The sequence below is a fragment of the Vigna umbellata genome, chromosome 4 (assembly GCF_029865625.1).
Source record: "Vigna umbellata cultivar VRB3 chromosome 4, Vumbellata_1.0, whole genome shotgun sequence".
NCBI lineage: Eukaryota > Viridiplantae > Streptophyta > Magnoliopsida > Fabales > Fabaceae > Vigna > Vigna umbellata.
The window spans coordinates 62619853-62634920 of NC_142168.1; the positions used below are offsets into that span (position 1 = coordinate 62619853).

Genomic DNA, 15068 nt, shown 5'->3' on the forward strand with positions numbered 1-15068 from the left:
GTTGTGATCATAAAAAATTTTAAATAAAAAAATTGAGTGATTTCTAACTGACAGCCGTTAACCATGTAAACAAGAGTAGTAACTAAGTTAAAGTATGACCATTTTCATCAATTTTCACTAGGTCACGTACCTCTTAAACTACTAAAAATGTTACTAGTTGAAACTAAATTTGGTGAATTTTCTAAGCCGAAAAAAGCTTAACCCTTTTTCACTCACATACCATGCCCCAATTATCCCAAATCCATGATCCAGCCAAGGTCTTCCAGATTCATGCTATGCTTGATACTAGCTAGAAATGCTTTTAGAAGTTATCTTCAAAAAATAAAACCTTTTCCATACAGTACCTTAATAAAAGTCGTTCAAACTTTTCACCTAAACATTCTCATAATCTAAATTTTACAACTAATCCTTGAACTTGAGACTAATTGAAGTAAAAATTGACAGTAATAAACCATGGTTGTGCATGTTGGACTGGAAGCTAAGGGGTAGCATGAAGCATCGTTGACAGAGTGGGTGGGGATGGTGAGTACCCAGGTTTTGGATGGATTCAGTAAAATAAAGTAAAAAAATAAGTTAAAATGTGCTGTCTGTTCAGCTAATATCCTTTGGTTTGGTCCAACTAACTCACATGTCAGTCTTTTATTTCACCTATACATAGAGTTTTGAATGATGCATGCTCAAATTATCCATATACAGTATTTCATATTTTATGTAGGTACAAAGCACGTTCGAAATAATGATGGAAGAATTCAAGAGTGTTTTTTACTCCAGAAACCAATTTTCCGTATTTAATTTTGCATATGAAATAAAACAATTTGGTTGAAATTTCCAAAAATACTTTTCCAACATCTACCAAAACATAGCCATGATCATTATGACGTCTTAGGCGGACCCACTAAACATTATAGCAATTAAATTAAATAAAAGACTTATACGTGTGAACCCATTGAGGTCCAATCCACAAATTTTGAAAGCTTCGTAAACGTGGGAGAGAGCAAATGGAATAAAATAATATAAAATAGTTGGGTATCTGTAATCTGACACAATCATAAACAACTTTAAGTGAAACTAACCGCAAGAATACAATTTGCAATAAGCACTTAAGAGTGCATTGAAGTACCTAAGCACTTGTTCATGGAACTTGAAGCTCACTGAATTCCAAGCTGAAATCGAAACCAGCATTTGCATGACAGGTCGTCTGCAATTCTCTTTACAACATGCTCCTAAAGCAAAAACAGAAGCTCTAGATTTTACTGATTCTGAAAGCTTATGATAAGCAGCATGGCCAAAAACTACTATGAAAGACTTTAAGAAGGTAAACTCTTACTTTAATGGAAGCTTAAAATTTCAGCTTCAAGGCTTGTGAAGTTTGAAGCCAAAAACTCTTGGAACATAGCTCTGTGATGGTTTCTGTGGTTTTAGTTGTCCATAAGTCATGAGGAACAGGTGAGGAAATGTAGTTCCAAAATAAGCTCCGTCAATGTCTAAAATAGAATTAAGGATTTGAGAACAGGATAGTGTACCACCATTTAAATAAGCCACAATTATAAGTTGCAAAATATATAGAGAATAAAAGACAAGCAATCTTAGTTAAATTCACATATTTCAGGATTTAATTATCTTGTTCTGCAGATTTTATCCTGGAAACTTCTAGGATTTCAATGATTATGATAAATAACATTTTTTCAAAAGGTCCAATGGTCCCTAAACTGTCCTTACGCCTAGAGATATACTGCCACTAGACAGCTGGAAGTAAAATTGCAGAATATAACACACACACACACATAGAGAGAGAGATGAATATATAGAGAGACAGGGGAGGGAACAATTTACTCCCAAGAAAGTTACTCCCCATTTTCACTGTTTACTTTTGGAAATCTAACGGTGAATATTAATTATTCATTAGAATCACTAGATCTAAAGAAAATGACTGGTTACAATAAGGAGTTATTCTCATGAAGTTACTCAAGGATGAACCTGGTCCCTCCCTATATAGAGACATATATTCTCAAAAAAAGAAAACAACACAGCGTTTCCAGACGTTCACCAAACACTTTCAAGATATCTAGTATCACTTGTCATCTTTTAAAGTTAAAACTGAATTCCATTATAGACCAGCTTAGTATTGCGTAGATTAGCAATGTATTCAATTGAGAGTCATCTTTTCAGAATAAGTAACAAGAATCCCAAACCTTGCTCTTATAGGTATTTGACCTTAATTAGAATGTAGTTTATGATCTACATGCAAAAACTAGACCCTAGAAAGATCAATATATGTATTTCCAGTGAAAACCAAGAGAAAAGATGCATGAGCGTTACTTCCAGAGAGATGTGGATGCATAATAAACTAAAAACCCACACAAGTTCAATAATATAATAGGGCCAAGGATACTGCCTTGATACTTGGAGCGAGGATAGTAAATGTCTTCACACCTAGGGCAGTATATTTTCACAGTACTGGATCTAGGGATGTCTGACTGACCAACTGGAATGCAAGGTTGTCCAGAGCAGTAAACTCTCGGGCATCTGCCAAAATCATAGTTCTTGTACTTGTCCAGCTGTGGAAATTCCAATATCATCAACACTACAAACCTTAACTAAAGAAGATTACATTAAGAGAGAAATTAGTGACAGAGAGGTCTAACCATTGCAGCCATTCCTTTGCTTGTCAGTATATACCGGGCATGAATCAGACCATATAGCATCTCGGCTGCTGATTCAATTAACTCATTTTGTTCCTCGGTAAACATGTCACCTACACAATCCCACCAACCCAATTTAGATTTCAAACATTCGGTCCTGTTTGCATAAACTTCTTAATAAGCACTTATAAGAGAAGGAGATTGAAACATAAAATGAATCAAGCTTTTCTCATAAGTTAAAATTAACTTATGCATAAATTAAAATCAGCTTCTGGAGAAGCTAAATAAGAAAATATTTATAAATTAAGTTATGCATAAGCTAATTTTAACACATGAAAGAAGCTTATTCATTTTACCTTCTTATTTCTTCTCAAGTGTTCATTGAGAAATTTATCCAAAACAGGGCCGAAGTACAAAAATGATCAAATACATAATCCACACTGCAGACATGCAAGTGCACAATTTAAATCACAAGGAGTTAGCATGCATTGCATAGTTTCACAAGCAAACAGAAAGAGTGATATTTTGCACTTGAAAAGTTTAAAGCATATAACCATAAGCTTACCATGGGAGGACTCAACATCCAAAATCAAATCCAGAGCATAATCGTAGTAAGGCACTTGACTGCTTAATCCGCACAGGTTGAAGTCGTCCTGGATGTAATCGTCATCAACCTCGCAAAAGAACTCGTTTCCTCTCAAATTGCAGAACCACGAGATCCAAGACGTGTCATCTCCATCGGAACCGCTAACATCAGACTCCTCGCTGTCTGTTTCAGACTCTTCTGCATCCAATAAAGCATGTAAAACAAAGTCAGCTCAATATTCACTCTACGTCAACTTTACCTCTCTAAACTTTTCCTCCAATTAATATCACCGTGTTTTACCCCCTTCCACGTCTCAAAAACCCTACCGGAATCTAATTCAGCGTCTCTACACTATTCGAGCAATAAAAAACAGTAAAAACAAAGTCAGGAGTTCTACAAAACGCTTATTAACATAACCCTAAGTCCGTGTAAAGATACGGCCAGCTCCGAAAAGGATTAGGATTCGGTTGGCGAGATTGGCATCGAAAAGAGATCAGATCGTAAGAGAAAAGGAGAAATCTCGAACCGTCAGAAGCATTGGAATTCTTGGAGATAGGGGCGGTGACGGAGGCGGAGCGGGAGTCCTTGGCGGCGGCGGCGGCTAAGAGAGAAGAGGACGAGCGGTCCTTGCCGTTGATGCCGGCGGCTCTGGATGTGGACGGCGAGGATCGTTCGAGCTGTTTATCGAGGACGTCGTTGATTCGCTTCCGATCAGCGGAAGTTACCTCCGATTTGGATCCCACTCCTCGCTCTCTGTACATAACGAACGCCGGTGCTGTCTTCCTCTCCGCGATTCGATTTGATTCGGTTCGGTACGATTGTCACCCAATCATAACAACGTTACTGAAACGACGCCGTAGTGGCTCGTGTTGCAGGAAGCTAGGGTTTTGAGGTTGAGTTTCAGGGAGAGGGATGCAATTTTCAATTTACAGACGCAAACAATGATTCCCCGTTTCGGTTCGTTTCTATTCCTTCCAAATATTTTTCTTTTTTTTCTTTTCTACATTTAGTGCTTTTCTTTCGGGCAAGATATTTTTCATTCTTCAAGCTATTTTCTTTTTATCATAATAATCCTAAAAAATCAATAAATAAAAAGTTCAAAAATAAAATTATTTCCTCTCAAAATAAAATTAGATAAGTTAAAAACACAGTCTAATGATTAAATTATTTCGCTAAAAAAAGTTTTGATAAGAAAAAAAAAGTTCACATTATATCTCACACTGATGTTAAAACTGAATTAGGGTAAAATGTTGTTTTTTTTTTTTCATTAGATTCGACAATTAGTTTCTACCAAATAAGAATATTTAAGCAAATTTCAAATTGTAACTTATTTTGTTATTTACTTCATAATTTAAGACTGTATTATTATTTTATGCAAATGCATTTTTTGCATTTTCTGTTTTTTTCTTTATGTATTTTATTTAGTGTAAAAAAGTAATTTCAATTAAACGAGACCTTTGCTCTCTGCCGCATAGTCGCATTCGATTATTTTAAGTCAAACAGATTCATCAAAGATAATATCTTATATTCTAAAAGGGTAATAAGTCTTTAGTTTTAATTCTCTATTTTATTATTTAATTAAAAAACAAAATAATAATTCATTTAAATAATATATGAAATATGTGGATGTATTTTGAATATAATAAAGTTGCAAATGGGATATTAGTGACATAGCTTTAGCAAGAAGGAAAATTTTAACTTTGATGAACACTGATTTAGCTGTTCCATTGTTGTTTTTTCATCCAAACTACTCTTCTTATTGGTTTCATCAAACTTTCATTCCATGTCTCCTAAGGTCTCAACAAGACACCACCCAGTTGTCTTTATATATTTTTTATTTATTTATTTTTCTCTCTTGTTCAGGATATTTTGTTTTTTTCTAAACACACACAGAAGCCAAAATATAAGAAAAAAACAAAATACCTCTTTTAAGAGTTAAGGTAGACAGTGATGAATTTTTGTAATCAATTTTCGCTTACCTTAGCACCTTCCTAAGAAAATTAAAAAAAATAAGATATAATTTTTTTTTATTTTATATGAATATCTATGGATTTTTATTAGTTTTTGTCATTGTAATCTTTTAAAAGAAATTAGTAAGCATTGCTATTAACCAATGGCTTACGGTATATAAGAAAATGATTTTGCTTGTAATCGTTGCTGGAGTACATTAATGAAAAAATTCTGAATTTTTCATATTCACATTATTGGACTGAAGTGTATCCCAGTTCAGGGGACTATTAAAATGATATTTGATATTACATAATTAAATAAATGAATTATAAAATCATTTACAAAACCTTCTGACGTTCTGCAGAAATTAACAATACATAGATAGATAGATATAATCTTCAACAATTAAAAAAAAAAACATTATGTTTTTAACATGATTTGAGGCTAATAAAAGTTATTACGAAGGAATAAATTTGATTTATTCTTAATTTCCAACTAAGAAACAAAAACAAAGGAAACCCAGGAAGCAATGGTACATTATTAGTAAACTTATTTTTATTCCTTCAAAAGGATTGTATTGATTACAATAGCATCAATACCATCAAGACAATTAGTGAACAAAATTTTGAAATATAAAGAAGCTTGTAATGTTTTCGGATTATTGACAAATAATAAGAAATTCATTGATGAAATCAAATAAGCAAGTGAATTTGCTTCTGAAAATGAACTTAGAAGATTAATTGTTGCTTTGTTGATTATGAAGACAACGTCCAAACTGTGACACTCAGGCACTGACGAGGGCGGGGAGTGATCACCGGTGCAAGAGTGATAACTTTTTGGCAAGTATAACAAATCGTTACAAGTAATACAGTGAATAAGTAAAAGTATCGTCTCCCAAGGGACTTGTGCAACACATGACAATTCTTCCTTTTATAACTCAATTAGACATCAAAATACACAAAACAACAACACAAGAAACTATTTTTGGTATTTTATCAAACAGTTGGTGTGCAAGAAATTTATATTTAAAAGAAACTTCGTTGGAATTGGGTTTCATGAATCATATGAAGATAAAACTCTGTACAATATATCATTATTTCATTCAAACATTCACATCAAGGCATACTAGTGCTAATCCCTTAGCAACTAGTTCTAAATTAATATATTAAAATGCTAATCCCTTAGTCAATTTAATATACAATTTGCATTAAGTCTGATGTTAAGAATGATCAAGTTATTGAGTCTATCCATAGATCCCAAATCACTTAAGTGCTCTATCTATGTTCGTTCATGTTCAAAGTTACTTTCGAGTAATCAAAGACATTAAAAGAACATTATATTTTCATACAATGATAATAAATTCAAGAAAGAACATATGAACAAACAACGATATATTGAGCAGGAAAATTACAGTGAGTTCATTACATCCAATCCCAACGAAAGAAAAATTTAACTACTCCTAATCATCTAAAACGTACACATTTGAAGCAATCCCTTACAACAATGGTGTCTTGATGCCTTGAAGTAGTCTCCGGAAGTTCCTGAGATGTTTTCGTTTCTTTCTTAAATTCATTAATTCGCTCAGCGCACATGTACTGGTGCGCTATGCGAATTTTCTTAACTGCTGCACTTTAACTTATGTTATTCGCTCAGCGCACAGGTACTGGTGCGCTATGCGAATTTTCTTCTTCTGGCAGTGCGAATTTCGACTTTCGCTTTGCGAAAATTGGTTGACAGAGTCTAAATAATACACCATTTCCTGTACAATATTTTACATAACAATCTACTACTTATTACAACTTTTCAATGAGGAACAACATGAATAATTACAAGATTGAGCTCATTTATAAGTATAAAAACAACTATTTTTCACACTTATCAACTCCCTCAAACTTGAACTATTTCATGCCCTCATGAAATCACATAAGAAAATGAACATCACAACAGACATTTGAAATTTTGATAAAATGACTCTACACATCAGAATAATCACATGTGTTCTCAAAGATTTCAAACAAGTATGACATAGTGCATCACTCACAAAATCATTTGTGCATAGAATATGAACAACCAAATCAGCATTTATCATTACTCACACTCAAGTGTTTGTCCTCACATGACAGTAGAATTGACATAGAACTTCATCAGCTTTTGCATTTCATTTTATTCACACACTTGTTAAGTCCAAAGGTCTTTTCAGGTTAAGGCTTGTCTTGGCTAGAAAAAAAATCATGGTTTTTCTTGGATTCAAAGACACCTATTAAGAAGAGAACAACTTCAATTCCCAATCCAGTACTCAAATCCCAAAATATATCATTCATCACATACCATTGTCTTTCACGACTCAACCTTTTCTTTCATTTTGAGCTTTTTTTTTATCATATTTTTTTTATTGATCTTTTCTTCCCACAAACTTGAATTCAACCTTAACCTCTTTTAAAGCATAATACATGTTCTCTTCTAGAGTGTAAGGTATGATATCATCTAATAGGCTCAAGGTGGAAGGAAAAAATTTTCAAGGCTCAAAAAGGTTCACAAATGTATCACAGTGTCTAAAGGTTGGCTATCTGACCAAGTAGCTATATAATCAATAATAAACAGGGCCTTTTTCATCCTTAACCAAAAAGTGTGTGTATATACGTAGAAGCAAAATCATGCAAAAACCAATTCCATATCTAGACAACTCAATATCTCTCAATCAATATATGCTCTCAACACTCACAGATCTGGTCATATTCATACACACAGATACAAATTTTTAAGCACAGCCACCACAAACATACATGTCATCATCCTCAAGAATCACATAACGTAATCAGACAATGTCAAATCATTAAATCAAAACACAATTGTCTTTACAACTAACACATAGTTCAAAACATATTACAAAACATAAATAACATAACTAAACATTGAAGATAACTCCATCTGCACCTGCATAACAATTTCTTACAAAAACTAAAACATAAAGATAAAATTAAAAGTAACATATAGAGAAGTGAAAAAGAAAAATTAAATAAAAACACAAACAAAGAAATAAGGAAAAGAAGAAACAAAATTGCAGAACGTGAGCACACCAACCTAACAACAATTCCAGTATGCAAAATGATTGAAATGGATTTCTTAAATAATCTCACTCAGATCCCTCTTGTTGCAAGATCACTTAGTACTCCCCTTTCAGCTGTTGAAATCCCATCCCTAGGATCTTCCAACAACTAGAAACATCTGTAGGCAAACTGCATAAAAGAAATTCAAACAAAAGAGACATACAATTGGCAAATAATTCCACTTTCCATGTTTTCTGAAGTTAGAACACTCAGATCCCTCTTGTTGTGCCTACCTAAGTATGACAAACCCTCACCCAATCCCTTGGTGTAAGAAGTCCATCAAACTTGCCTTAAGTTCCAAAACAGTGAATCCAAACACACAACCCCATCCCTGGTGATTTGCACATCTGGTTTGATTTAGTTAGTTCTGCTACTGAAATCTCATTCCTAAGAACTTTCAATAACAACATCAAGCTCTAAAGCGTACCCCGAGACAGACATTAAGTTCAAACTAAATCAATGGAAAGTCTTAAAAAACTAAAGTCAATTGCATACACAACAACATTAAAAAGGAAAATACAAAACAAAGTCTAAAAGAGTCATAAATGCCCAAATTGCCTTGTGTTGGAACACAAGTCCCCGGCAACGGCGCCAAAAACTTGATAACTTTTTGGCAAGTATACCAAATCGTTCCAAGTAATACAGTGAATAAGTAAAAGTATCGTCTCGGCAAGGGACTTGTGCAACACATGACAATTCTTCCTTTTATAACTCAATTAGACATCAAAATGCACAAAAACAACACAAGAAACTATTTTTGGTATTTTATCAAACAGTTGGTGTGCAAGAAATTTATATTTAAAAGAAACTTCGTTGGAATTGGGTTTCATGAATCATATGAAGATAAAACTCTGTACAATATATCATTATTTCATTCAAACATTCACATCAAGCCATACTAGTCCTAATCCCTTAGCAACTAGTTCTAAATTAATATATCAAAATGCTAATCCCTTAGTCAATTTAATATACAATTTGCATTAAGTCCGATGTTAAGAATGATCAAGTTATTGAGTCTATCCCTAGATTCCAAATCACTTAAGTACTCTATCTACGTTCGTTCATGTTCAAAGTTACTTTTTAGTAATCAAAGACATTAAAAGAACGTTATATTTTCATACAATGATAATAAATTCAAGAAAGAGCATATGAACAAACAACGATATACTGAGCAGGAAAATTACAGTGAGTTCATTACATCCAATCCCAACGAAAGAGAAATTTAACCACTCCTAATCATCTAAAACGTACACATTTGAAGCAATCCCTTGCAACAATGGTGTCTTGATGCCTTGAAGTAGTCTCCGGAAGTTCTTGAGATGTTTTCGTTTCTTTCTTTTGTCCGGAACTTCTTTCAGAAGCGATGTTTCTGTCGCTCTGTCACGTCTTTTAAAGCCACTTAAATTCATTAATTCGCTCAGCGCACATGTACTGGTGCGCTATGCGGATTTTCTTCTTCTGGCAGTGCGAATTTCGGCTTTCGCTTTGCGAAAATTGGTTGACAGAATCTAAATAATACACCATTTCCTGTACAATATTTTACATAACAATCTAGTACTTATTACAACTTTTCAATGAGGAACAACATGAATAATTACAAGATTGAGCTCATTTATAAGTATAAAAACAACTCTTTTTCACACTTATCAAAGAGGCACGATGTGCAAGGGGCACAGACAAGGAGTGAAAGGGACACATGGATGAATCGAACATACACCGGAATGAGAGGGATCTAAAGACTATGTAGGTATGAGAGTATACATTTGAAGGATAGCTTAAAGGGATTGATTTGGCTACTTATATTACCAAATACATTTGCTTTTCGGTAGCCTAATTCATAAGAACTCCATGATTAAGCTTTTAAACTTTTAAATGTGCTTGTAATCCAAAATTTAGTGTTTTTTAATTTTGGATTGCATTTTAAATTTTGAAAAAGAAACAATTCTCAATATCATTTTGTTTTGCAAAGATAATTCATAAGGATTTTACCTCTCAAGTTCAATATATTGTTGTTTGCATAATAAAAACAAAAAAAATAATTGAAAATTCTAATTTTAGAGATAGATAAAAATGTATGTACAACAACTAAAAATATTATCTATTTGAAACTCTTTAAAAATATCAAACTCACAACATTTACAATACAAAAAGATATACACATTCTTCATAATTTAAGTTTTGTTTCTATTATAAGATTGTTTATCAAAATTACTACTTTGTAGGTTAATTGTAGATGAAAACTTTTGATATAAGCATTTATAATGAACAAAATCCTTCTTATATAAATATAAAATTTTAAAATAATGCAAAAATTACGAACTAATTTAATTCTTATAAACATTGATATTTGACACTTTTATCTATATTATAATTTTGACATACATGAATGATAATTATATAATTTTATTATTAAAATATAATATTGTTTTTTGGTTTATCTGTATTCGTGCAGGGATCTAAAAACAAACTAGTTGATATTACATAGTTAAATAAATGTATATTAAAATCACTTTCAAAACTTTCAGATTTGTGAGGATTAAAAAACTTGAAGAGAAATTAACAATATAAATATGTAGAGAGAGATTAAAGTCCTGAATATGGAAGAACAACATAACATATCACTTTGAGAAAGAAATTCTAATGAAATTCTGTAACCTGGCATTTCAAAACTTTTATGGCAGCTGCCATTTCATTAATATGTTTACATTTTTTAAAAAATTCAAACATATTAAATTTTATACCTGTTTTTCTTAATTGATAACAACTATATTTTTTTTTAATTTACGCTCATCATAATTATTTTTTACTAATATTAATTAGAATTTACACTTTTAATAGGACTTTCGAAATTTGGTAAAGTTAAAAAAAAAAATTCATACTCAAGATTGATAAAACTGCCCAATTAACAACAAAATAATAACAACTAACTTTAGAGAAAAAGATAACGGTAGTAATGTTGAATAAAAATATCCGTGCAATCCTCAACTAAATATAACAAAATCAAATATCGTCTATTTTTTTTTTGAAAAACATTTATCAAAACAATAGTTAGTTCATATTTGTTTCTTGGTCAATATTGACCACTAAATAACCCTAATTTACATGGCTTTAAAATAATCCAAACAATTTAAATTATATTAATAAAAGTCTTACAAATATCAGCAAAGAATGGAATTATAAGCATGGCTTGATTAAAAAAGCTCTGGCTGATATTGTTGGGAAATATAAAACCAATTTAGATAGATTAGAAAAATAAATTTAATCGACATTTTGGAAAAAAAAATTGTCAGTATCTCAGTTAAAATAAACTACAACTAAAACCATGAGCATAGTAAAAAACTAATAATCAATAAGAGAAATAAATGAGTATAAACTAGTTTTCAAATTTGATTTAAAAAAAATAAAATTATCTAATTCAAGTAAAGGTACTACTTATAAAATTTTAAAATTTGAAGTTCTTTTAGGAATTACTTAGCTAAACGCTATATTTGTCGTCACAAAACACTAAATTTTCTATAAATATTCCTCAATGAAACTCTAAATGGTGCATAAATCTGTCTTCTTGATGGAAACTTACGTCGCCTCTATGTCCATTCCATAAAAGTAGATCTGGAAGAATATTAGATTCAGCTGAGTGGCAATAATGGCCATTTCTTCTTAGGTTTTCAAAATTTCAACATGTATTTTCACAAAATTTTATATTCCAAAATATATAATGTAAAATATAATTTTTTTATATTTCAGATAGTATATTTCTAAATACAAAATGAAAATATATTTTAAGTTATATAATTCAGATTATATTTGTATGCTGAATTATACAAATGTACGTTGAATACAAAATGAAAATATATTTTAAGTTATATAATTCAGATTATATTTGTATGCTGAATTATACAAATGTACGTTGTCTATGCAGTTAGCGTTCTCCAATATCTAGCTCTTAAAAGTAAACTTCAAGCGAACGTTTTTTCCTATAAGTTTAGAAAATGGAAGAGTACAAAGCTGGGAACAATAAAATGAAAAACTATAATCCAACTAAGCAAGGTCAAACACAATATTTCAGCAAAATTCTATAAAGTTGTGAATGCAATTGTCAGCACTCAGAGGGTAACCCTATATACTAAAAAGGTTCGTGAAATGATCAAAGTTGCCGGGAAAACACCAGACTTGATTCCCCATACTTCGCGTACCGGATTCTTTAAAAAGTAACTGCTAAGCTCTTAAAATTTTCACAACAGCTCCAAATGACTATTAATTACACCTGGGCAGGACTGGGCCCGCAGAAGCTCCAGACGGTTGAAAGGTCGAGCAAACTTCAAAATGTAATCTTCACCTGAAAACCAAAAATACACACGAAATAAAAGCAGTTGGCCATTACTTCAACAAAACAAAAACAGAGAGCACGTATACTATTCACCTTCTTTTACTGTTCCATAGAGCCAGCCTAATACCTCATCTGCAAAAGCCAAGCAGACTCCTCCCTGCCAACAGATTTTATTAATTATGATGAAAAGGAAAATGAATACACTTCAGAACTTACAGATATAAATGATTTAATCCTCCTTAATTAGCTATGCAACGATTAATTGCACTTATAAGTATGTACTTTTTATCATTGATGTGAGAGAAGGAAATATCATCTGGAGCGTTCTCCATGACCCACAGGGTGTGCTTACTGCAGTTTTAATTAACTAATGATGCAGTATCAAGCCACATAAAATATTAGCCCCCTTGCATCCTATAGCAGTTATACCTGCCAGTAGTTCTTCATTTCTACTCTCTGAGTTATATCTTTGGTTCCAATTCTTTCTGTCCGAACAAGACGACCTGCATCGTCCCTGTACCATATTTAAAATAAACAATATAAACACACTAATGTAGAAAACACTAGCAGTATGAGTTTTCAGTTGTCATGCATGCAAGATGTAAGAACAAAACGTTAAAATAAGCAGAAATCAATCTCTCCAAACCTAGTTGAATTGAGTAACTTTCCCACACAATGTTGGAGAAAATCAAAGATTTTATAATGGTATGAAGCAGAAACAACAGTTACCTAAATCCTATGACAATATATGGAACACCTGCCAGAAATGACTGAATCTGCAAGCACAAACAGAGTCTTGTGGAATATATCATAAAAATTGAAAATGGAACACGTGGAGATGAAAAACAAATGAATTGGTTTCAAAATATAGGAAATGTACCCAAAACTTCAACAGTTTTTTTCTCTCGAATCTTTCCTCAGTATGATAATTCAACTGGATCATAAAAATGACATTCCCATATTATTAAGCAAAGAGAAATGTTTTATTAGAAAAGAAAAATAAGAACTAAAATTGAAATATAACACAAGCCAGCCAGAACTATATGAACCTCACAACTAGTCTTTAACTCCACATAGAATCTCTTTCCGTCATTAGTCGAATCACAGCAATCCATCTCAGCACCCATTAAGATGCGATGAGCTCCTAATTTTGTCTTAATCACAGAACAGAATTCAACATTGGCATCAACATGATGTATCCCTTCTCCGTCTGCTCTTCTAGGATCTTCAGTGGCGAGGCTTTCAAAACAATATCCTACATAACATCTAATTGCCAAACGCATTAAGTCTAAGGCTTATCCCAATAAATCAAAGCGAAAATGGGGGAGAAAATTTTTAATTTGTATACTAGTTAAAGCTAGAGCAGTAGAAAGAAACAAATCATATTTTTTACAATATAAGGCATTATTAACAAAATTCTTTTCGTTTTCCCTAACATCTACTCTTTTTTACTGCTCTTTAGCACCTGTTAAAAAAAATGTGAACCACATAAATAATAACACTTTTTAATTCATTGAGGTTACTTTTCGTTGATCTTTGACATCCTTTAAATAGGTACAAATAGAGTCTTGCAACAAGTACAAATAAAAACTGACAATCTCAAGCTTAAAATAAAATCTACTTAATCTATCTCTATCTTATATCATTAATCTATCTCTATCTTATATCAATAAAATAAAATAATACTCTTCTAAATAAATGGAAAATCAAAACTACCTATATCTATTTTATCTATATCAAAATCAAATCAAATATTATTCAACCCAAAACTAATAAAATAAAATTTAAACAGAATTATTAATAAAATCCTAAAATTTAATCTCAACACAGTCAACGTACCAAAATATCAAATATTTACAGCCTTGATTGCTGCTTTGTTGATTATATCAAATATTTACAGATCCAAGAATCAAGAAATTCAAAGGTAGGTGAGCCTACCTCCTACGATCTAAATCACTTTGCGGTCTTTCTGGTAGCTTATGCACATCAAGATAGACAACCCCATTCCTTTTGTGCACTCCCATTTCCCAAGGCTCATGACGGATATAAGCTGTTGCCAGTATCTGCTGGGACAAAAGTAATTGGTTAATATGCGGCAATCACAGTACCACAACCGGAATTTGTGTCTGACTTGGGGAGGTTGAGAAAACCCAAGGCAATACCAAAAAAATGTTCATATGTTTGTCCGTTGCAAGTAAATTTAACAACAAAGGTTATCACTAATTGGGTTAGAGTTTAAAAAAAATCAAAGATCAGAGAAGATTCTGACTAGAAAGCAAACCTATTCAAAATGTAAAACTTACCTTGTTAAGATTGTTACGGAATGTCTGCATAGATGAAACAAGAGTGATGTACAATGATCAGAAATTAATTTAGTAACATAAAATGTTTTCAAAATATAGATCATAATACATATCTTACCACAAAATGAATGTCTTGAAGAGGGATATTTTTGT

At 32.0% G+C, this 15068-nt stretch overlaps 2 protein-coding genes across 3 annotated transcripts; both read right to left on the reverse strand.

Annotated features, from left to right (window-relative positions):
- Window positions 1-990: 990 nt before the first annotated feature.
- LOC124834796 (casein kinase II subunit beta-1-like) lies at window positions 991-4219 on the reverse strand. 2 transcript variants are annotated; one of them, XM_047309587.2, is made up of 6 exons: window positions 3755-4219; window positions 3208-3426; window positions 2646-2755; window positions 2393-2558; window positions 1328-1484; window positions 991-1243 (listed from the first exon to the last, which is right to left on the reverse strand). In XM_047309587.2, exons 1-5 carry the CDS (start codon window positions 3987-3989, stop codon window positions 1354-1356), a joined length of 861 nt encoding a protein of 286 aa, XP_047165543.2. In that variant the 5' UTR covers window positions 3990-4219; the 3' UTR covers window positions 991-1243; window positions 1328-1353. The 2 variants fall into 2 exon arrangements, with proteins under 2 accessions (XP_047165543.2, XP_047165542.2); XM_047309586.2 differs by having other exon boundaries at window positions 991-1223; window positions 3755-4217.
- An 8021-nt stretch (window positions 4220-12240) lies between these two features.
- Window positions 12241-15062, reverse strand: LOC148200850 (NAD-capped RNA hydrolase DXO1-like). Its single transcript, XM_088112039.1, has 9 exons — window positions 15034-15062; window positions 14916-14939; window positions 14551-14675; window positions 13662-13878; window positions 13493-13546; window positions 13342-13388; window positions 13042-13126; window positions 12706-12769; window positions 12241-12621 (listed from the first exon to the last, which is right to left on the reverse strand). The coding sequence occupies exons 3-9, from the start codon at window positions 14634-14636 to the stop codon at window positions 12518-12520; spliced, it is 657 nt and encodes a 218-aa protein (XP_087968165.1). The 5' UTR covers window positions 14637-14675; window positions 14916-14939; window positions 15034-15062; the 3' UTR covers window positions 12241-12517.
- Window positions 15063-15068: the final 6 nt, after the last annotated feature.